The sequence below is a fragment of the Orcinus orca genome, chromosome 15 (assembly GCF_937001465.1).
Source record: "Orcinus orca chromosome 15, mOrcOrc1.1, whole genome shotgun sequence".
In the NCBI taxonomy this organism is placed as follows: domain Eukaryota; kingdom Metazoa; phylum Chordata; class Mammalia; order Artiodactyla; family Delphinidae; genus Orcinus; species Orcinus orca.
This window is the reverse complement of record NC_064573.1, coordinates 43,329,832-43,352,364: the sequence shown is the minus strand read 5'-3', so window position 1 is coordinate 43,352,364 and position 22,533 is coordinate 43,329,832. Positions and strand designations below refer to the sequence as shown.

The 22,533-nt window shown below is 34.7% G+C and overlaps 1 protein-coding gene and 1 long non-coding RNA gene across 2 annotated transcripts in view; one reads left to right on the top strand and one right to left on the bottom strand.

Moving 5' to 3' along the window:
- Positions 1-22,533, top strand: part of DSG1 (desmoglein 1) — a 41,743-nt gene that overhangs the window by 8,882 nt on the left and 10,328 nt on the right. Inside the window, exons 2-11 of the mRNA XM_004273722.3 lie at positions 807-842; positions 1,107-1,238; positions 2,393-2,548; positions 4,156-4,300; positions 9,770-9,936; positions 14,872-15,006; positions 15,314-15,499; positions 17,656-17,915; positions 19,338-19,477; positions 21,814-22,092. Of these exons, the coding sequence (XP_004273770.1) occupies positions 807-842; positions 1,107-1,238; positions 2,393-2,548; positions 4,156-4,300; positions 9,770-9,936; positions 14,872-15,006; positions 15,314-15,499; positions 17,656-17,915; positions 19,338-19,477; positions 21,814-22,092 (1,636 nt within the window). The remainder of the gene's footprint in view (positions 1-806; positions 843-1,106; positions 1,239-2,392; positions 2,549-4,155; positions 4,301-9,769; positions 9,937-14,871; positions 15,007-15,313; positions 15,500-17,655; positions 17,916-19,337; positions 19,478-21,813; positions 22,093-22,533) is intronic.
- Positions 9,871-22,533, bottom strand: part of LOC117202818 (uncharacterized) — a 56,244-nt gene continuing 43,581 nt past the window's right edge. Inside the window, exon 3 of the long non-coding RNA XR_004485292.2 lies at positions 9,871-9,983. This is a non-coding gene — a long non-coding RNA (uncharacterized LOC117202818). The remainder of the gene's footprint in view (positions 9,984-22,533) is intronic.

Below are 22,533 nucleotides of genomic sequence, written 5' to 3'. Positions count from 1 at the left end.
TTGTTTGACCGGGAAATTGTTTAATGCAGGAGAAAAGACTAATGAAAGTTGCTTACACAGCAATTTGTCCCTACAGTCTTGTAATTTATTTTCATTGCTATGGAAGGATGCATTTATATCATCTGTTTTGTTTACTGCCAACAATAAAATATCAAATATGAACTCATTTTTACATAAAGAAAATTGTTTTATTTTAGAACTTTTTATTCTCATATTTCAAAGCAAATTAAAGATTTATTACCTTAAGATTTTCAAGAATACTAGAAAATCTTCCATCTAGAATTGGACAGTGAAAAAGCAAATATTCCAAAGCTTTCCTGATATTTTCTCCTTTATATCCTTTCTTTACTCCAAATTTTGTTTTCTGTTTCCATCCTTGGCTAGTCAGATCCCAAAACTATCATCAAATATTTTAGTATCATAACATGCTGTTGAATCACTAAATAGCATCCGAGTATCTCCAGCTCTTCAGGCACAAGATTTACTAAGAGGTCCTGAGTTCCCAACTCTCACTCTCCCTGGGTTCTAGCTTCAAATGTCCTAGCTCATATGATTACAAGTATCTGCATAGGCTAAGAATGAAAAAGAGGTTAACAATAAAAGTAATGAAAAGAAGAGCAAAATTGAAAGGTAAAAACCAAACATAAAGGAATCCTTAGCATAGTCATCAGAACTTGAGAGATAAAACTAGATTCACCTGTTAATGACCCACAAGACTATTGCTGAATTTTTTTTTAAGCAGTGAGATAGCATGAATTACAAAGCATTCAATTAAAAATTAATTATGGTTATCTTATTTTTTATAGGTGGTGCTGGAAGTTAACAGTGAATTTCAAATCCAGGTAACATATAGCAAATTAATTTTTTCCAAATTAAAAATAAGAAAAATGGTTTGGGAGAAGCAACATATTTTCCAAAGACAATTCATCCTTATAAGTAAAGTTAATGTGATGCTAAAATTAATAGATTATCAAAATTACCAATTTTCCCAATGAAACATCCTCTCTTTCTGACATTATAATTACCCCATCCTCCAAAAGCTCCAGTGGAATGTGAATTATGAATAAAAGTTAATAGATACTATTACTTTATCCTGCCCACCCAAGGTCAGAGATTATAACAGTAAAAATGGCACCATCAAGTGGCGTTCCATCAGGAGGCAAAAACGTGAGTGGATCAAGTTCGCTGCAGCCTGCCGTGAAGGTGAGGACAACTCAAAGAGGAACCCAATCGCCAAAGTAAGTATCAACCCCAAAGCATAAAATCGAAAATCAGAATGGATGGAGTTAAATTTTCAAAAGAACCTATCTTTTAAATATTTTATGAACACATCTCACTGAGAAATTATGATACAGAACAAAACTATAGCCATTCAGATTATGAAAATTGAAGCCATTAAAAGTATAAATTAAGAAATTTAGGCACTCGGGTAAACAGTTAAACATTGACTCACCACACTGGTGAAATTAATATACATGATCATATGTCACCCCAAACTCTAGATGAAAAAAATATAGTGATTTATACAATGAATTTAATGCTCAGCACATTCACAGGAACTATTTCAATGTGTGCTACTTCTGCCTCCTAATTTCTTAGAATTGAATTCCTACTTTTGGCTTTGTTATGGACATTCACAATGTACCCTGTTTCATATGCTCTTTTCCTTTTATTTTCCCTTTTCTTCCTTTTGCACACACGTGCTCACACGCATGTGTGCACACACACACACGGAAACATATCCCCACACACAGATTCACACCTACAAACATATATACACAAATTTACACAGAGATTTCCCCATAAGATTGCTTACAGTCATACAATTTTTTATTTCCAAGAGAGCCCTGGTTTCACATCCTCGTCATTTTCAAAATTAAAATCTTCTACACAGTCAGATAACTCTTGTCGCCTACATAAATCTACTTTAAACTTTCTTCTAAAACTTTGCATTAAAAATTTTTTTAATCAAAAAATCAAAGTTATGTAATAATATTGGTAAACTCCTTAAGACTGCAAGGAGCTCTCTACTGTAGCCTCAACGTTAGCACAGAGACTAAAAATAATAACGATCCATTGTAAATGTTGAATGAATGAATGCATGAAAGATGACTGCATAGATTTAGATTTATTAGGGTGATATTTTACTTTTTTCTAATTTGGTAGAAACAGAAATTGAATTTCTTTTATTACGTTGTCATTTACCATTGAAAATATAAAGCTGTCATTATTCCTCTCATCTAGGAAAATAATTCTCTATTTCCAGCATTTCTCAAAAGATAACAGATACTCACATTCAACAATTCTCAAGATAGTTGAGAATTGCACTCTTGACATAGCACTCTTGATTTGCTCCCTGTAATGTATGTTTTCACCTGTGCTCTTTCTGCAGATTCACTCAGATTGTGCTGCAAACCAGCAAGTTACATACCGCATCTCCGGAGTAGGAATTGATCAACCACCTTACGGAATCTTTGTTATTAATCAAAAAACTGGTGAAATTAATATAACATCCATAGTTGATCGAGAGGTCACCCCTTTTTTCATCGTAAGTGGGTGAATATGTATGTTCAGGCCTATATTATTTTTGGACTATCTTAAGCTCAGATCATACTTGATTTGATTTCAAGAGTCTCAATATTAGGCATTTTTGGTTGTCCCTTATTTCATGAGCATCTTATGACCCAAAAGAAACAAAAGATTAAGAGAGAAAGGAGTGTTTGCTTAACTGCCTTAGCAAAAATGCTAACCTCTGGTCAGTCCCCGGTGTCAAGCTAAAGTGTTTGTTTGGAATGGCAAGCACCTAACTTCTTTTACTTTAATTCAGTTGAGAATATCGGTTCCTCCTAACTCCAGTGCCAAATGATGATTCTGGAGCTCCTGATGGAGTCTTTCCTGAGTGAACATACTTTATGATAAAATCACATTGCTCAATGTGAACTTGAACTCAGGATGTGCCTTGGAGATACTTTAATTCACCCTTAACGAATCTCACTCTATTCTTTACAGTTGCTGTGACAAAACTTCAAACCCTCCGCCTCATTTCCACTTTATGAAGCTGACATGTGACCAACTTCATTAAAAAGTCTGAGGCCCTTCATCACAAACTCCCACAATTAATTCTCTCTCCTCCAGTTCAGAAATGTTCCGAATTAAATCCAAAAATGGGATCGATTTTCTTCTTTCTCTCAGCTGCTTATCCCAAAAGCTATCTATTTTCCCATAATTACCTGTCCAAGAACCTTAATCAATCAACTTTGTTTTTTCATCTTTCTTCTGCTTGCTCCATTGGCTGCTAATCCATTTCCATCTATCATTAGGGTCAACACTTGTTAATACTTGAAAAATAAAACTAAAGACATTTTTAAAACTTTCTTTGATCTTGTAACCTCTTCTATTCAAATCCCATAATTTTCCAAAATGCCTCCAAATAGTAATATATGCTTGCAGGCTTTCACTCATACTGCTTTTCCGTATGCCTCAAACTACTTTAATTGCTTAGTCTTCTGTTCCAAGTCTGTATTCCTGCCTTGTCTCCCACAATGTTTCCCTGAAAACTCTAAATCAACATGCCAGCCTATTAGCTTTTCCTGACGCACAATGCATTTTATATGAAGTATATCACATAGGCAAAATAGTATACATTACACTTACATACACCAAGTAATAATATAAACACCCACATAGCCACACCTATCCCATGAATGCTATATTTCTCTGAAGCCCCCGTGTGACTCTCCTTTGTCACATTCTCAAGTCCCATAACCCCTATTCCTAATTCCAACAACGAGTTTTCACCATTCCGTTTCCTTCCTCACGTAAATCCCTTTGCTTGAAACACCCTGCCAATTCCCTGCTCCACCTGTTGAAATTTTCTTGGAAGATCTCTCAATCATTACATCCTCCTATGAAGTCACAGTAATTTTGTTCTTCCTTCGTGTAACTTATCATGTTACCTTTTCTCAAATGGGATTTTGAGTTAGTGTTTGCCTCCCCTTATTGATTATAAGTACTACTTGTATCTACCTTCAAGTAGGAAATAATATGTCTTACTGTTCTTTTAGTTTCCCACAATGCCTAGCATAATGCTCAGAGAAAGCAAGAACTTAATAAATACGTGTTGCACCATGTAATTATTCCTCTTTTCTCTCCTAGATCTATTGTCGGGCTGTGGATTCACTGGGTCAAGATTTAGAGAGAGTTCTCGAGCTCAGAGTCAGGGTTTTGGATATAAATGACAACCCTCCGGTATTTTCTATGTCTACGTTTCTAGGACAAATAGAAGAAAATTCTAATGCCAGTAAGTAGTCTACTTTATTAAGTAAACAAGACTATTTTAGCTTCCAGATCATTCTTAACAGCCAGACAACTAGAGGCTAAACTCTGTCAAGGTACTACATCATGAATGTAAAAGATAAGGTTGGAAAAGCATGTAGAACAGGAAGGCATGAGGAAATCTCCATAATGGCTTTACCCTCAACTGTGGAAGCAGCTCCAACTGTCATACACAAGGAGCAACTCTAAAGTAATAGGAAGCATTTTCTCACACACCAGCTCTGTAGTAGATTCCTAAGGAAAAAATCCAAAAGTACTTTGCACAATGGTGACAGAGGCACTGGGAGAATTTAGCCTCCCAACCTGACTACTTTGAAGGGGAATCTCATCCATTTCTATTTACTGCCTTTTTTTTTTTTTTTAATTTTAACGACTCTAAAGTCACTCATAGAAATCACTTCCAGACTAGCTATTTGGTAGCCATAATCTTAAAGAGCTTTTCTTTGACAACAAATAAATGCAAAACAAGCATTGTTGCCCCTTCTTATATATGATTTAATAAATATGGGTTTTGTTTGTTTTTACTCAAGTCACTGATAGTATGTATTGGAAATGTATTACAAACCTAATCCTCTTTGGTCCTCCATGTACAATATATTTAAAGCTGACCATCTCAAGGAATGATAGTACAGGGGCACCAGAAAATCTAGAAACTAGAACCAGTATTTACACAAGGGCTTTAAAATTCTAAACGTGCAATTGCTTCCTTATGGATTACTGTAAAAGGAAATATTTTAACTGCCAAATATTCAGTCACTTGGGTGGGATAGTATATTAACTGCTTAGTGTACCATTGAAGATTGTCCTAGATATATTTAAAAAAACAGCAGAGATAATGTCTCATTTGAATTCAAAACTTCAACATACCATAGTTACTTTTAACTGTTAAGTGGTATAACTTCTTGTAAGTTCAAATAATTCTTACATTTTAATTCTATTCGTTAAAATACTATACCTACAGTTTAAACTTTAAAAAATGCTGCTACAAGAATGATAAACCATTAGCCAGACTCATCAAGAAAAAAAGGGAGAAGACTCAAATCATCAGAATTAGAAATGAAAAGGGAGAAGTAACAACTGACACTGCAGAAATACAAAGGATCATGAGAGATTACTACAAGCAACTATAGGCCAATAAAACGGACAACCTGGAAGAAATGGACAAATCTTTAGAAAAGCACAACCTTCCGAGACTGAACCAGGAAGAAATAGAAAATATGAACAGTCCAATCACAAGCACTGAAATTGAAACTGTGATTAAAAATCTTCCAGGGCTTCCCTGGTGGCGCAGTGGTTGAGAGTCCGCCTGCCGATGCAGGGGACAAGGGTTTGTGCCCCAGTCCGGGAAGATCCCACATGCCGTGGAGTGGCTGGGCCCGTGAGCCATGGCCGCTGAGCCTGTGCATCCGGAGCTGTGCATCCGGAGCCTGTTCTCCGCAACGGGAGAGGCCACAACAGTGAGAGGCCCGCGTACCGCAAAAAAAAAAAAAAAAAAAAAAAAAATCTTCCAACAAACAAAAACCCAGGACCAGATGGCTTCAGAGGCAAATTCTATCAAACATTTAGAGAAGAGCTAACACCTATCCTTCTCAAACTCTTCCAAAATATAGCAGAGAGAGGAACACTCCCAAACTCATTCTATGAGGCCACCATCACCGTGATACCAAAACCAGACAAAGATGTCACAAAGAAAGAAAACTACAGGCCAATATCACTGATGAACATAGATGCAAAAATCCTCAGCAAAATAACGAGCAAACAGAATCCAACAATACATTAAAAGGATCATACACCGTGATCAAGTGGGATTTGTCCCAGTGATGCAAGGATTTTTCAATATCCGCAAATCAATCAGTGTGATACACCATATTAACAAATTGAAAGAGAAAAACAATATGATCATCTCAATAGATGCAGAGAAAGCTTTTGACGAAATTCAACACCCATTTATGATAAAAGCTCTCTAGAAAGTAGGCATAGAGGGAACTTACCTCAACATAATTAAGGCCATATATGACAAACCCATAGTCAGCATCGTTCTCAATGGTGAAAAACTGAAACCATTTCCCCTAAGATCAGGAACAAGACAAGGTTGCCCAATCTCACCACGGTTATTCAACATAGTTTTGGAAGTTTTAGCCACAGCAATCAGAGAAGAAAAAGATATAAAAGGAATCCAAATCAGAAAAGAAGTAAAACTGTTACTGTTTGCAGATGACATGATACTATACATAGAGAATCCTAAAGATGCTACCAGAAAACTACTAGAGCTAATCAATGAATTTGGTAAAGTAGCAGGATACAAAATTAATGCACAGAAATCTCTTGCATTCCTATACACTAACAATGGAAGATCAGAAAGAGAAATTAAGGAAACAATCCCATTTACCATTTCAACAAAAAGAATAAAATACCTAGGAATAAACTTACCTAAGGAGGCAAAAGACCTGTATTCAGAAAACTATAAAACAGTGATGAAAGAAATCAAAGATAAAATAAACAGATGGAGCGATATACCATGCTTCTGGATTGGAAGAATCACTATTGTGAAAATGACTATACTACCCAAAGCAATCTACAGATTCAATGCAATCCCTATCAAACTACCAATGGCATTTTTCACAGAACTAGAACAAAAAATTGCACAGTTTGTATGCAAACACAAAAGACCCCGAATAGCCAAAACAATCTTGAAAGAGAAAACTGGAGCTGGAGGAATCAGGCTCCCAGACTTCAGACTATACTACGAAGCTATAGTAATCAAGACAGTATGGTACTGGCACAAAAACAGAAATATAGATCAATGGAACAGGATAGAAAGTCCAGAGATAATCCCACACACATATGATCACCTTATCTTTGATAAAGGAGGCAAGGATATGCAATGGAGAAAAGACAGCCTCTTCAATAAATGGTGCTGGGAAAACTGGACAGCTACATGGAAAAGAATGAAATTAGAGCACTCCATTACACCATACACAATAATAAACTCGAAATGGATTAAAGACCTAAATGTAAATCCAGACACTATAATACTCTTAGAGGAAAACATAGGCAGAATACTCTATGACATAAATCACCGCAAGATCCTTTTTGACCCACCTCCTAGAGAAATGGAAATAAAAACAAAAATAAACAAATGGGACCTAATGAAACTTCAAAGCTTTTGCACAGCAAAGGAAACCATAAACAAGACAAAAAGACAACCCTCAGAATGGGAGAAAATATTTGCAAATGAAGCAACTGACAAAGGGTTAATCTCCAAAATATACAAGCAGCTCATGCAGCTCAATATCAAAAAAACAAACAACCTAACCCAAAAATGGGCAGAAGACCTAAGTAGACATTTCTCCAAAGAAGGTATACAGATTGCCAACAAACACATGAAAAGATATTCAACCTCACTAATCACAGAGAATTGCAAATCAAAACTACAATGAGGTATCACCTCACACCAGTCAGAATGGCCATTATAAAAAATCTACAAATAATAAATGCTGAGAGTGTGTGGAGAAAAGGGAACCCTCTTGCATTGTTGGTGGGAATGTAAACTGATATAGCCACTATGGAGAACAGTATGGAGGTTCCTTAAAAAACTAAAAATAGAACTACCATATGACCCAGCAATCCCACTACTGGGAATATACCCTGAGAAAACCATAATTCAAAAAGTGTCATGTACCACAATGTTCATTGCAGCACTATTTACAACAGCCAGGACATGGAAGCAACCTAAGTGTTCATCAACAGATGAATGGATAAAGAAGATGTGGCACATGTATACAATGATACAATGGAATATTACTCAACCATAAAAAGAAACAAAACTGAGTTATTTGTAGTGAGGTGGATGGACCTAGAGTCTGTCATACAGAGTGAAGTAAGAAAGAGAAAATCAAATACTGTATGCTAACACATATATAGAGAATCTTAAAAAAAAAAAGGTTCTGATTAACCTAGGGGAAGAACAGGAATGAAGACACAGACATAGAGAATGAGGACACGGGCGGGGGAAGGGTAAGCTGGGACGAAGTGAGAGAGTAGCATTGATAATATATACACTACCAAATGTAAAATAGATAGCTAGTGGGAAGCAGCTGCATGGCACAGGGAGATCATCTCAGTGCTTTGCAACCACCTACAGGGATGGGATAAGGGAAATGGGAGAGAGACACAAGAGGGAGGGGATATGGGGATATACATATGCCTATAGCTGATTCACTTTGTTATACAGCAGAAACTAACACAACACTGTAAAGCAATTATACTCCGATAAAGATGTTTAAAAAAAAAAGAATGTTTGTTGTAAAAATTCACAAAATATGAGTAAAAACACAATAGAAATGCGTTCTTTGCTCTCCCTAGCACCGTTTTTCAGGGGCAAGTACCATCACTAGTTACTTAGGTACATACTTTCTATAATCATGTAAATATATATAAACGTGTTTCCAAAGAAGAAACAAATGTGACCATATTTTACATACTTATCCACAATGTGAGTTTTTATCGAAATATATTTTGAACATATTTCCATATTAGGAAATACATGTTTCTTCATTCCTTTTAACAATTTCATGAGATTTCATTGTATGAACGCACCATAATTAATGAATTAAATGCCTCTGAAAACATTTAAAAAATGATGCTGAAATGAATACACACACAGAGATTGAGGGAGAGAGAAATGGGAGCTGGTAGTTGGTGTCTACAGACAGGCCAATTGTGCTTGGAACAGAGTTGATTGTAGAGAAGTCTAGTTTATGAATGCTGGAAGCTTTTCACATTCTCCAGTGTTCTTCATCAAAACTGCTAATAAGATTACTGGAAAAAGTGAGGGATAGGACAAAGTATGTAATTAAACAAGCATTTTTTTAAACCTACTAGTTACTTAGCATTTTACTAGAGACCACGCAAAATACAACAATAATATATATTTATTGAATGTGCACTATTCAATAGGAACTTCACATAATTTTCTTCATATAGATGTTTAATTCTTTCATTAACTCAATGAGGATGGTACTATTATCATCCCTGTTTATAGATGTGGAAACTGAGGCCAAGATCACATAGCTAGAAAGTGCTATAGTTGGGAATGAGTTGGTCTGGCCTTATATCATTTTGTTTCACCATAGCAGCCTTTTTAAAAAAGAATTATACTAGAATAAGAAATGAAAAGGCAGAAGAAAATATTTCTTTGTTTTCTAGCTATCAGTAATGTCTAAGGTCCCTGGTAAAATGTGATCTTTTCATCAAGACAAAGGTATAGAAAGGAGCTAAGATATTGGTATGTCGAAGCAGTAGAAAGGGAAAATGATAGAGTGCCCATTATATGGACCAACTAACCCTAACACCTTGTGGGAAAAACAATATATATTATACTACAACAAAAATTCAAACTGTCCATTTGCAATCAATTTCTCCTAATTTCTAGATACACTGGTGATGATGCTCAATGCTACTGATGCAGATGAACCAAATAATTTGAACTCAAAAATAGCCTTCAAGATCGTAAGACAAGAACCTTCTGATTCACCAATGTTTATTATCAACAGATACACTGCAGAAATTCGAACAATGAATACTTTTCTGGACAGAGAGGTAATTCTTTTTTCTTTGAGTGAGCTGTAGTCTCAAAGGAACTGATTCTAAAAGAAAGAGTTCTAAGAAAAAAAAAAAAGAAAACAGTACTTCAAAATTTTAATTACATAACCTTTTCACATAATGGTAATGACATAAATATCTGTGAGGTGAAAAAAATAGGAATCCCTCAAATAGATTTTATACTCATTTTTCATTTAATCTTACTTAGCGTTTGTCTCAATGTAAGAAAACTACATTCTGAGAGTACATAAAAATACACACAAGGTAGAGGCAAAAGCTCCTTTTTTTTTTTCTTTTAAAGTATGTCCTATAATGAAATAAATTTAAGAAACAATTGCTATTATGTCTCCCATCTTGGTGAGTCGCAATGAGTGTGAACACGGTAGAAGCTCCAAGAATTTTTACAGGCTAAGAAACTTGTTTATCTTTCCTTTTTGTTTTGTTTATTTGTTTGTTTATCTTTCTTTGAGCCAGCATATCCTAGGCGCATTTAAGAGAACCCTTTTTTTTTTCTCTTCCTATATCTCACCTACTGACAGCCCACTGAGTACTTTGGGAAATGAATCACAGAATCAGAATGATGGATAGGAATTAAGTAACACCCAGGCCAGTCTTTTCATTTACAAATAAAAACATAATTACTGATTGTTACCAAATTAGAACCAGCATTGCATGGTTTCTATAATGTCATGTGGTCCCTTGTTTTAATTTTAAAATATCAACTTTTTCCATTACGTTTTTTAATGTGGATAGAATATAACTGATGTGCATATATTTTAGAATTATAAATGAGGAAGTTTTATTTTCTATTTGATATTTAATTAAATTTCATTTTAAGTATTATAGTTATTTTAAAATGACATCTCCCTGCTAATGATTCCTAGATTTAGGATAAATCAGATTATTTTAACACTCTTTATTGATCCAAATGCCATCAGTTTCTAGGTTACCATTATGTCCTTTTTTACTTGTTTGAAAATTACCATAAGAAGAAATTGACTATTTAGGTATTTCTCTCTCAAACTTTCTTAAAGGGCCCAGTGGGTTTCCTTTAACATGAAAAGAGTTGTAATGGTGAAGAGCTCTAAAAAGTAAAGGAACTCTGCAATCACTGGCAAGCCACCAGAGCAGATATTTTATTCTTTCTAATTTTTTTTTTTTTGGATTATAGTTGATTAACAATGTTATGTTAGTTTCAGGTGTGCAGCAAAGTGATTCAGTTATACGTATAAATGTATCTATTCTTTTTCAAATTCTTTTCCCATTTAGGTTATTACAGAATATTGAGCAGTGTTTCCTGTGCTATACAGTATGTTCTTATTGGTTAACTATTTTATTTTTTAAACTTTTTATTGGAGTATAGTTATTAATAGTGTTGTGATAGCTTCAGGTATATAGCAAGGTGATTCAGTTATACATATACATGTATCTATTCTTTTTCAAATTACTTTCCCATTTAGGTTGTTACATAATATTGAGCAGAGTTCCCTGTGCTATACAGTAGGTCCTTGTTGGTTATCTATTTTCAACATAGCAGTGTGTACATGTCAGTCCCAAGCTCACAATCTATCCGTCCCCCCACCCTTCCCCCACTGGTAACCGTAAGTTCATTCTCTAAGTTTGTGAGTCTGTTTCCACTTTGTAAGTAAGTCCATTTGTATCTTTTTTTTTTTAGATTCTGTATATAAGTGATATCATATGATATTGTCTTTCTCTGTCTGACTTACTTCACTTAGTATGATAATCTTCAGGTACATCCATGTTCTTGCAACTGGCAGTGTTTCACTCTTTTTAATGGCTAATATCCATTGTATGTATGTAACACATCTTCTTTATCCATTCATCTGTCGATGGACATTTAGGTTGCTTTCATCTATTGTAAACAGTACTGCAATGAACATTGGGGTGCATGTATGCTTTCGAACCATGTTTTTCTCCAGATATATGCCCAGAAGTAGGATTGCTGATCATATGGTAGCTCTATTTTTAGTTTCTAAAGGAACCTCCATACTTTTCTCCAGAGTGGCTGTACCAATTTACATTCCCACCAACAGTGTAAGAGGGTTCCCTTTACTCCACACCCTCTCCAGCATTTACTGTTTGTAGATTTTTGATGATGGCCATTCTGGCTGGTGTGAGGTGATATCTCACTGTAGTTTTGATTTGCCTTTCTCTAATAATTAGCGATGTTGAGCATCTTTTCATGTGCCTTTCGGAAATCTGTATATCTTCTTTGGAGAAATGTCTATTTAGGTCTTCTGCCCATTTTTGGATTGGATTGTTTGTTTTTTTGATATTGAGCTGCATGAGTTGCTTGTATGTTTTGGAGATTAATCCTTTGTCAATTGCTTCATTTGCAAATATTTTCTCCCATTCTGAAGGTTGTCTTTTCCTCTTATTTATGGTTTCCTTTGCTGTGCAAAAGCTTTGAGGTTTCATTAGGTCTCATTTGTTTATTTTTGTTTTTATTTCCATTTCTCTAGGATGTGGGTCAAAAGGATTTTGCTGTGATATATGTCATAGAGTGTTCTGCCTATGTTCTCTAAGAGTTTGATGGTGTCGGGCCTTACATTTAGGTCTTTAATCCATTTTGAGTTTATTTTTGTGTATGGTATTAGGGAGTATTCTAATTTCATTCTTTTACATGTGGCTGTCCAGTTTTCCCAGCACCGCTTATTAAAGAGGCTGTTTTTTCTCCATTGTATATTCTTGCCTCCTTTATCAAAGATAAGGTAACCATATGCATGTGGGTTTATCTCTGAGCTTTCTATCCTCTTCCATTGATCTATATTTCTGTTTTTGTGCCAGTACCATACTGTCTTGATTACTGTAGCTTTGTAGTATAGTCTGAAGTCAGGGAGTCTGATTCCTCCAGCTCTGTTTTTCTTTCTCAAGATTGCTTTGGCTATTCGGGGTCTTTTGTGTTTCCATACACATTGTGAAATTTTTTGTTCTAGTTCTGTGAAAAATGCCAGTGGTAGTTTGATAGGGATTGCATTGAATCTGTAGATTGCTTTGGGTAGTATAGTCATTTTCACAATGCTGATTCTTCCAATCCAAGAACATGGTATATCTCTCCATCTATTTTAATTTCTTTCATCAGTGTCTTTTAATTTTCTGCATACAGGTCTTTTGTCTCCTTAGGTAGGTTTATTCCTATATATTTTATTCCTAGATATTTGGTAAATGGGAGTGTTTTCTTAATTTCACTTTCAGATTTTTCATCATTAGTGTATAGGAATGCAAGAGATTTCTGTGCATTAATTTTGTATCCTGCTACTCTACCAAATTCATTGATTAGCTCTAGTAGTTTTCTGGTAGCATCTTTAGGATTCTCTATGTATAGTATCATGTCATCTGCAAACAATGACAGCTTTACTTCTTCTTTTCCAATTTGGATTCCTTTTATATCTTTTTCTTCTCTGATTGCTGTGGCTAAAACTTCCAAAACTATGTTGAATAACCGTGGTGAGATTGGGCAACCTTGTCTTGTTCCTCATCTTAGTGGAAATGGTTTCAGTTTTTCACCACTGAGAACGATGTTGGCTGTGAGTTTGTTATATATGGCCTTTATTATGTTGAGGTTGGTTCCGTCTATGCTCACTTTCTGGGGAGTTTTTATCATAAATCGATGTTGAATTTTGTCAAAAGCTTTTTCTGCATCTATTAAGATGATCATATGGTTTTTATTCTTCAGTTTGTTGATGTGGTGTATCACAATGATTGATTTGCGGATATTGAAAAATCCTTGCCTCACTGGGACAAATCCCACTTGATCACGGTGTATGATCCTTTTAATGTATTGTTGGATTCTGTTTGCTCGTTATTTTGTTGAGGATTTTTGCATCTATTTTCATCAGTGATATCGGCCTGTAGTTTTCTTTTTTTGTGGAAATTGTGTCTGATTTTGGTATCAGGGTGATGGTGGCCTCATAGAGTGAGTTTGGGAGTATTCCTTCCTCTGCAATTTTTTGGAATAGTTTCAGAAGAAGAAATCCATGTTAACTCTTCTCTAAATGTTTGATAGAACTTGCCTGCAAAGGCATCTGGTCCTAGACTTTTGTTCGTTGGGAGTTTTTTAATCACAGTTTCAATTTTAGTACTTGTGATTGGTCTGTTCATATTTTCTATTTCTTCCTGGTTCAGTCTTGGGAGATTGTACCTTTCTAAGAATTTGTCCATTTCTTCCAGGTTGTCCATTTTATTGGCATACTGTTGCTTGTAGTTTTCTCTAATGATCCTTTGTATTTCTGTGGTGTCCTTTATAGCTTCTCCTTTTTCATTTCCAATCTTATTGATTTGAGCCCTCTCCCTTTTTCTCAGAGCAGATAGTCTTAACCTGGCATTTGTGGAGAACCCTCAAGACGTCTCTAACTATGAATCCTCTAAAATTATATCCACAACTTTGAGTGAGGATGCATATATGCATGTGTCTGGGAAAGGCTTCATGGCTTTTACCAGCTTCTAAAAATTTAAGTACCTTTGTGTAGAATCAAGAAAACAGATCATCAATAACTGTACTGCCACCCCCCAAAAAATGCAAACCATTTGCTATCTCTTTATTCTTCAGGGGTTGATAATTTGGGGTACAGAATTTTAATTCCATAAATTCTTAGTAAATCTTAATCTCTCCCCTCCTGATCATTTTGTTCTTCTTCACCCTTTATGAACTTTTTCAACATATAATAAGGAATGATGTCTTTTAAAATTTTTGCTTCTTTTAAATGATGCTGAATAAGAATTTTTGGGAATAGAAGTGGCAACTTCATATTGATTCATGTGAGATTTTCGAATTTTCAATATTCTGTGTTACCTCTATCTTCATCATAGATTTATGTAAATGTTGATCCAACATTTTAAAAGATCCTTGTATGAGACAAAATAAAAACTGTCTACATCAACTGTGGTATTGTTTGTTGTGTGTATTTTTAGCAATATGGCCAGTACTCTCTAGTTGTAAGAGGCTCAGACCGCGATGGTGGGGCAGATGGTATGGCAGCAGAGTGTGAATGCAGCATTAAAATCCTCGATGTCAATGATAACTTCCCATACATGGAACAGTCATCAGTAAGTATTAGTCCTTGAATTTAACAACAACTTTAGGTTCATTACCTTCTAAAATTTGTTCAAACAATTCTATTTATATACGTACATGTTATCTTTAGTCACACACAACCCAAATGTACACAAATATTTCATCTCATGTTTGTCTACGTAATACATATGAAAAAACCCCTATGTGAACAATGAAAAGTGAGACCACAAACATAGATCTCTTTCCTATATCATGAATAACTATAAACATTCTATATAAAACTAATATAGTTCTATTTCTCACATAGTTTGTGCTAAAATTTTTTACTTCTTGTTTCAGTATTCCATAAGTATTGAAGAAAATGTTCTAAATTCAAATTTGCTCCAGATTAGAATAATTGATTTGGATGAGGAGTTCTCAGCTAACTGGATGGCAGTCATTTTCTTTATCTCTGGAAATGAGGGAAATTGGTTTGAAATAGAAATGAATGAAAGAACAAATGTGGGAACGTTAAAGGTTATTAAGGTATGGAATAATTATCCTAAATATTTTGTTTTCTTGGTTTTTTTCAAAGTGTTAATCTTAAAATGATGTTAACATTTCACAAACTTGAGTGGGTGAAAGAATAAAAATTACTGTGTTTTAGAATTATACATGATATAGAGCTTTTTTATAGAGAGTTTTTCTGCTTATATAATTTCATAAAGACAGGCATTGAACTTTTACTTGAAACTCTTTTCTAGCAATACAATATTCCCTCACAGATCATACATTTTTAAACACAAATCTTATTTTATGCTTACAACAAAGTACGATTAATCCTTAAGGTTTTGTTTTACACATTTGAAGAATATTTTTTGAAGCAGATTAAACATTGCCTAAAAAAAAGTGTCCCTGTCAACACTGTACATCAATTATTATTCATTAATAACATTCATCACATAAATTAAAAGTTGTTAGTTCATCCAGTGTGTTTTCACAGAATTAAAATTAAATTACTGTAATTGTAGGATTATCACATTCTCATCTCACTTCTGCAGCTGACCCAGGCTTATTACAGACATAAGTATACTAGAGACTTGGTCCAAGTCATAGAGATTTGGCCCAAGTCAACACAGTTCTCCTGTGTCCCCTCTACATTACCGATCCACCACATTTACCTGCAGTAGAATTTTCTCTGAGATTCGAGGGGGAAAAATGTCTGACTCCTAGGGAGCTGATAGTGAAGATTTCACCCTGTGCTACAAGACTTGTCAGTCTATTTTTTAAAATCTGCAATAGCTGTGCATGGATTGTACGTGATGCATGCAATATGTATTCCTCATGGTAAAATGTAATCTCTTTTTAACTGTTTTCTTCCTTCAGAATTGCTCTGGGAAATAAACTCCTAAGGAATTCTGTCCCCATAGGAATGTGTGATCATTTGTCTCATATGTCTTCATAAAGTGTCACCATGCCTACAGCTTCCATTCACTGAGGCAGTGTGCGGATGATTTAGTTTATTCTCTACAGCATCCCTGTAAAATAGGTTATATGCCCACGTTATAAATAAATACACTGAGGTTCAGAGAGAGTTTGTAACCTGCTCTGTTCTCATCACTAGTAAGTGGGACAGCTGACATTCAAACCTAGGCTTCTCTAGCTATTAAGTTCACATTCTTTCCACTACACTATCTAGGTTTCCCTGCTGGGGAAACTGAGTCCTAATCTATTTCACCCCAAACTATGATATTACTTTAGAAAATTAATTGATCTATCTGGCCTCAATATCTCTGTCTGTAAAATGGGAATAATGTTCATTTTTCTCCCAGACATGACATCATATATTAATTCTTTTGTTAGGATTATACATATATATGTAATACGTGTGTGTGATGTATATGTATACATAATTTTATAGCCATTCTTGGAGTTGCAAATAAAGCTAATATTAGAGCAAAGACTGAAAATTTTAGCTAAGTAGAGAGCTCAGTGTGTGAATCGATGGTCATCTAAACTACTGTTATATGAAAATTTTAAAAAATATAGTTGGTATTTATAGGCATAATGCATAGTTGTGGATTTTATGAGTAGTGGATTTTGACACCGTCTTTCATAATGAAAATGACTACTTGATAATTTTATAATATAAAGTGAATTTTTCCAGGATATGTTGAATAAAATATGGATTTCTTTTTATTATTTATATACATTCTATTATTTGATTTATTGAAAGAAGTCACATATACATTGTAAAATTTCTTGTACATAGTTCTTTATGGATAAAATCAGTCAAATGATTGAACCTATGATATACTTGGCCCATTCTTCCTAATAAATAGAGCTATTTTCTGAGAAACCTGAAATGATAGCATTTAACATAAACTCTCTTTGCATTACAAAATGCATGGATTTGACCACCTGTATTATTTTAAGTTTTTTAGTTTGGTGGACAATTAGAACTCATACATTTTCAACTTTTTCAACAAAAGATCTAAGACAATTGGACTTTTTCTTACTGTATTTTCATGTGTTTGTATTGAATTGAATATAAAGTAAGAATAGAGTGTGTATTTATATGTATTTATATTTAATTAAAGAAAAAGATGTAAGAATTTTTTTGCCTATTATCAAAGAATATCTCTTTCCTTTAGAATGTTTTTTCCCCTTATAGTAAAACTATTTCAATATGTATTTTCTAGGCCCTAGATTATGAAGCTACGAAGAATCTTCAACTTAGTCTTGGTGTTAGAAATAAAGTTGAATTTCATCAATCAATTAAGTCTCAATATAAACTCACAGCAACTGCAGTCTCTGTGACTGTGTTAAACGTAGTTGAAGGCTCAGTGTTCCGTCCAGGTTCAAAGACATTCGTAGTAACTAGTGAGATGGGACAAAACTATCAATTGGGAGACTTTATAGCTACTGATCTGGACACAGGTCTACCTTCAACCACTGTTAGGTAAGACTGACATTTTCCAACTAATTTTCACCACATATTGAACTTAAGTAAATATGTTCTTTTTAGAAAGTATCTGAATTAAAATATTTGTCACTATTTTTGAAATTCAATCATAAAGCATACTAATTGGGGAATTGTTACCTAATTTAGACTGTTTAACTTAAGAAAATATAAAAATTTGCACAAAATGTAAGATGGAAAAATGTGAAGGTTTAAAATGTGAAAATATTTTATCTGGAAAGTTTGATGCTCCTGTGTTTATATATTTTATTGACCAGTTAGCTGATTACTACATATCATGGTTATTCCCCTTGGAAAATTTGATGGATTGATTTTACCATTGCAAATTTGCCCAGATTGAAATCAATTAGATTTAGTTAACGCATTTCAGATACTTTCTCTCTTTAATCAGCACGTAATATTGGTCAACGATAACCTTGATATGAAAAATTGGTTACATTGAGGAAAAATTAAGCTGTGTAGTTTTGTTTTTAAACTCTACGTATCCGAGTGTTTCTACTTGATCAATAAAAATCTGTGTGTATATGTGCACACGTATTTTGCAAATGTGCCTGTGATCAGGAATAATGGTGGAGTGGAAAGACCTCACAAATGAGTTTTAAAAGTTCTTTCTGTGTGTTCCTCTCACTCCATGTGAGTATTTCAGTCATAGCTCTTATCACACTGCACCGCCATTACTGATAAGCTCTCTTGTACTCCACAGATGTGAGTTCACTGAGGGAAGACCACACCCCTATCTGACTGCTTTCCAAGTTCTATTTCCTGAGTTTAGCACAATGCCTGACACAGAGAGCTATCTAACCAATGTTTGTCTAACGAACATATAAATGAGAAGGAAAACTTCAAAGTCAAAGATGAGAAGAGAAAGAGAATAGAGAATAGGATAGAGGCATGAGACAAGGACAGAGTTTGGAATCCACAAGAAGTCCTGTATATTCACTATGTATGTGGAAAGGGGAGTGGAAATAGGGAAGGGATGAAAGCCAAGCTGCTGAAGAAGTAACTTCTTTGGTAAGAGAATAGTTTAGAATTAGCAGCAGCCCAGGAAGTTGCAGCATCTGGGCTGTCCAGGACAGTTCTGATGCTACCAAAGTCAAATGAAAATGAGACTGCAGGCGTCAGAGGGTTATTCGTACATCTAAGTGGGCTAGATGTAATAGACATTCCATCACAAGTGGCTGCTCAGTAATTCTTTTTTCTTAAATTTAAATCTTCATCCATTTCTGAATGGATGGGGGCTGAAACTGCCCCCCCCCAAAATAAAGTCTCCAATAATTGAAAATTATATCCAGGAGTTACAATTACTGGCTGGAAACATGGTTTAAAATCAAAATCTCTCTTTCTCTACCCCCTGCCTTTAGATAGCTAACATTAATTTGTACCATTGTCTTTCAAATACAGATATGAAATGGGAAGTAATCCAGCGGGCCTAATCGCTATTGGCTCAAAAACGGGCATCATTATTTTGAGAAATAAAGTTACTGTTCAACAATATGAAATACTTGGGGGAAAATACGAAGGAACAATTCTATCTATAGATGGTAAGAAATCAATTTAATTTTTTCCCGTCTACTGGAAGTTATATATACATTCAGAAACTAAAATTTTAATTACTGTCTTTTGAAGTAACCCTTTTTCCAACAAAAGTTATCATATTGGGTATTATACAATCAAATCCTGAATGATACAAGAGGCATTATAATTTAGGGTTAAGACCGTGAGCTCTGGAGTTAGACTGGATTGGTATCTCGTACCATCATTTACTAGCTCTAAGATTTTAGAGAAGTTATTTAACCCATCTATCCCTCAGTTTTCTCTTCCATAAAATGGGCCAATAACATTATGGATTTAGAAGTACTTAAGGAGTTACTACATATAAAGCACTAGACGAGTGCTGACATTCAATAAACATTAGTTGGGCTTCCCTGGTGGCGCAGTGGTTGAGAGTCCTCCTGCCGATGTAGGGGACACGAGTTCGTGCCCCGGTCCGGGAAGATCCCACATGCCGCGGAGCGGCTAGACCCATGAGCCATGGCCGCTGAGCCTGCGCATCCGGAGCCTGTGCTCCGCAACGGGAGAGGCCACAACAGTGAGAGGCCCACGTACCGCAAAAAAAAAAAAAAAAAAAAAAAAAAAAAAAAAATATATATATATATATATATATATATAAAATAAATGTTAGTTCGTATTAATGTCAGTAATAGAAAATTTTTAATTTTACTGTAAAATTATTTTCAAACAGACCCAAAGCCAAGTTAACTTAACTTTACATGATCCTTGGAAAGTTGATGTACAATTTTGTGTAAACAATTTGGAATTAGCATGCTTATATTACTTTTCAAAACCAACAAAATTAAATTAGGCTGATCACTAGGAGGGAAGTTCCTCGAGGCTAATTCTAAGCAATATTTGCTACTTCAGTTTCTCTTCCTCCCTTCTTCCTCCTTCTCTCCCTTTCTTCCTCTTTTTCTTTCAATTGTCCTAAGAAGGGATTGACAATTTCCACTTCACAAGTTTAAAAGAAATAAAACAGCATTTCTTTAAAGTCATTCAACAATTCAGAATTTTTACCAAATTATGCTGGTCTTCTCCACAATCAGTCAAAATAAATGTAGTTTTTAAAATGTTTATTACAAATCGAAATGTTTATTCCATCTACATATAAAGTTTATTTCAGTGCTGAAATTGTCTTAAGCAATTGCTAGTTTACTCCTTTTCTTACATCCAACATCAAGCTTAATTGGACACATGAAAGAGAAATTGGAACTTTAATTTACTAAACTGTAGGCTGATGGCAAATAGGGAGCATTCCCTTTGTCATTAAAAAATACCACCTTCTGGGGATAAACATTAGATCTGATGATAATAATAAAAATAACAAAAACAGTAACAGTACAATAGAATTGTTGTATTCCAACAAAACAGTAACAATAGAATCAGCATAGCTGGGCTGAAAGGGCTTGGGCTTTGATATCAGATAGACTATATGTAAAGCTATCTCTGTTATGTACTTCCAGGGATATCTTTATTCATTTATCCAGAAACTAAGTATCGAATTCTAACCAAACGTCAGCCATTGTGCCAGATTCTAGAGTGACATCAATGGACAAAGTCTAACAACAGCGCTTACATCTATATAGTAGAAATAATAATAACAATAATAGTAACTTGCTGAAGCCAACAGCAATTGTGGAACCATTAAGTTGAAACAAATCAGATGTCTCTCCTCCTGTGTTTCGTCAACAAACACAATAATTTACTGAAACTTTGAAGGATAAGAAAAAAGCAAATTTGGAGTATCTGCTTGTGAAACAAAAGTGCTTCATTTTATTGATATGAAGATTCCCCTCCCCCAATAGTGCCAAATTCCCTCTCCTATGAGTTGTTTGAACTGTTGGTTGTGAGTTTGAGGATATGCTACTTTATCAGTAGGAGATTTTTATACAAATGACTGACCAATCTGCCCAAAGTCTGTTGGTTTTGTCAGCCCATCAAAGGAAAAAAGACAAGAACTGAAGATGAAAGACAGTAAAACAGCAAGCAAAATCTAGTCTAATACATGGAGAAGTGTGCAACACATAGTCTAGAAATGTCTCCACAGTGGCTAATGACACACTGCTGACCAATACATAATGTGGTGCTTACTGTGTATGTTTCTCAACACATAGGACAGTTTTTCTCAAGCACTAATATTTATTCATAATGGTTTGATTTAAAAACTGAGTCACAGACAAGAGACAATATGCGGAGTTACTGAATTGGTGGGAATAAACACATTGAAATAAGTACTGATGCAAAGAGAAAATAGTTTTGTATTGTCCAACAATTATTACGCTAAATGTATAAAATATTTCTTTCATTTTAAACCTTGTTACAGATGCTCTTCAAAAAACTTCTACTGGTACAATTATTATTAAACTTGAAAGTGATTCCAGGGAAGATGTTGCACCGTCTAATGATAATAATACCAGTACTAGCACAAGTGGCCTTACTTCCTCAGATGTTACCACTGATGCCAACAAAAACGTTGGCATTGTTAGCACAAATACTTTTGGTGTAGGTGGCACCACTGCTTTTCATCTAATAAAAGAGGATAATGTATATTTTGGTCCTGCTGGCATTGGACTACTCATCATGGGATTCTTGATCCTAGGATGTAAGTACTTTAACAGTCCTGTTTTTATGTGCCCCCTAAAAAATTGTGGAGAGGAAACAAGTTTTCTGATCCTTTGATGACATATATTTTACAAATCCTTATTTTGTGCAATTATCAAGAAATTTCTATGTTTGGTGTTGGGTTTATGACATGAAAAAAAACATCAAACAACTTGACCCCTTAGAGTGCAGTGGAGGATAAAAACTTTTTTGCTTTGAATCTCAGTGTAATAGGAAAGTACCATAACAGACAGGTTCAAATTGCTATTTGAGTGAAGAAGACAGTCAGAAATAACTGACTGAAACAATCAGAAAAGGCTACATAGAGAAAGTAAACTCTGAGTTGGGTTTTAACAGATGAATAGGAGGTAGCCTAGTGGACAAGAAAAGGGGAACAGAATATAAGAAGAAAAAAAATCCATGTGCAAAATCCCAAAAGAAT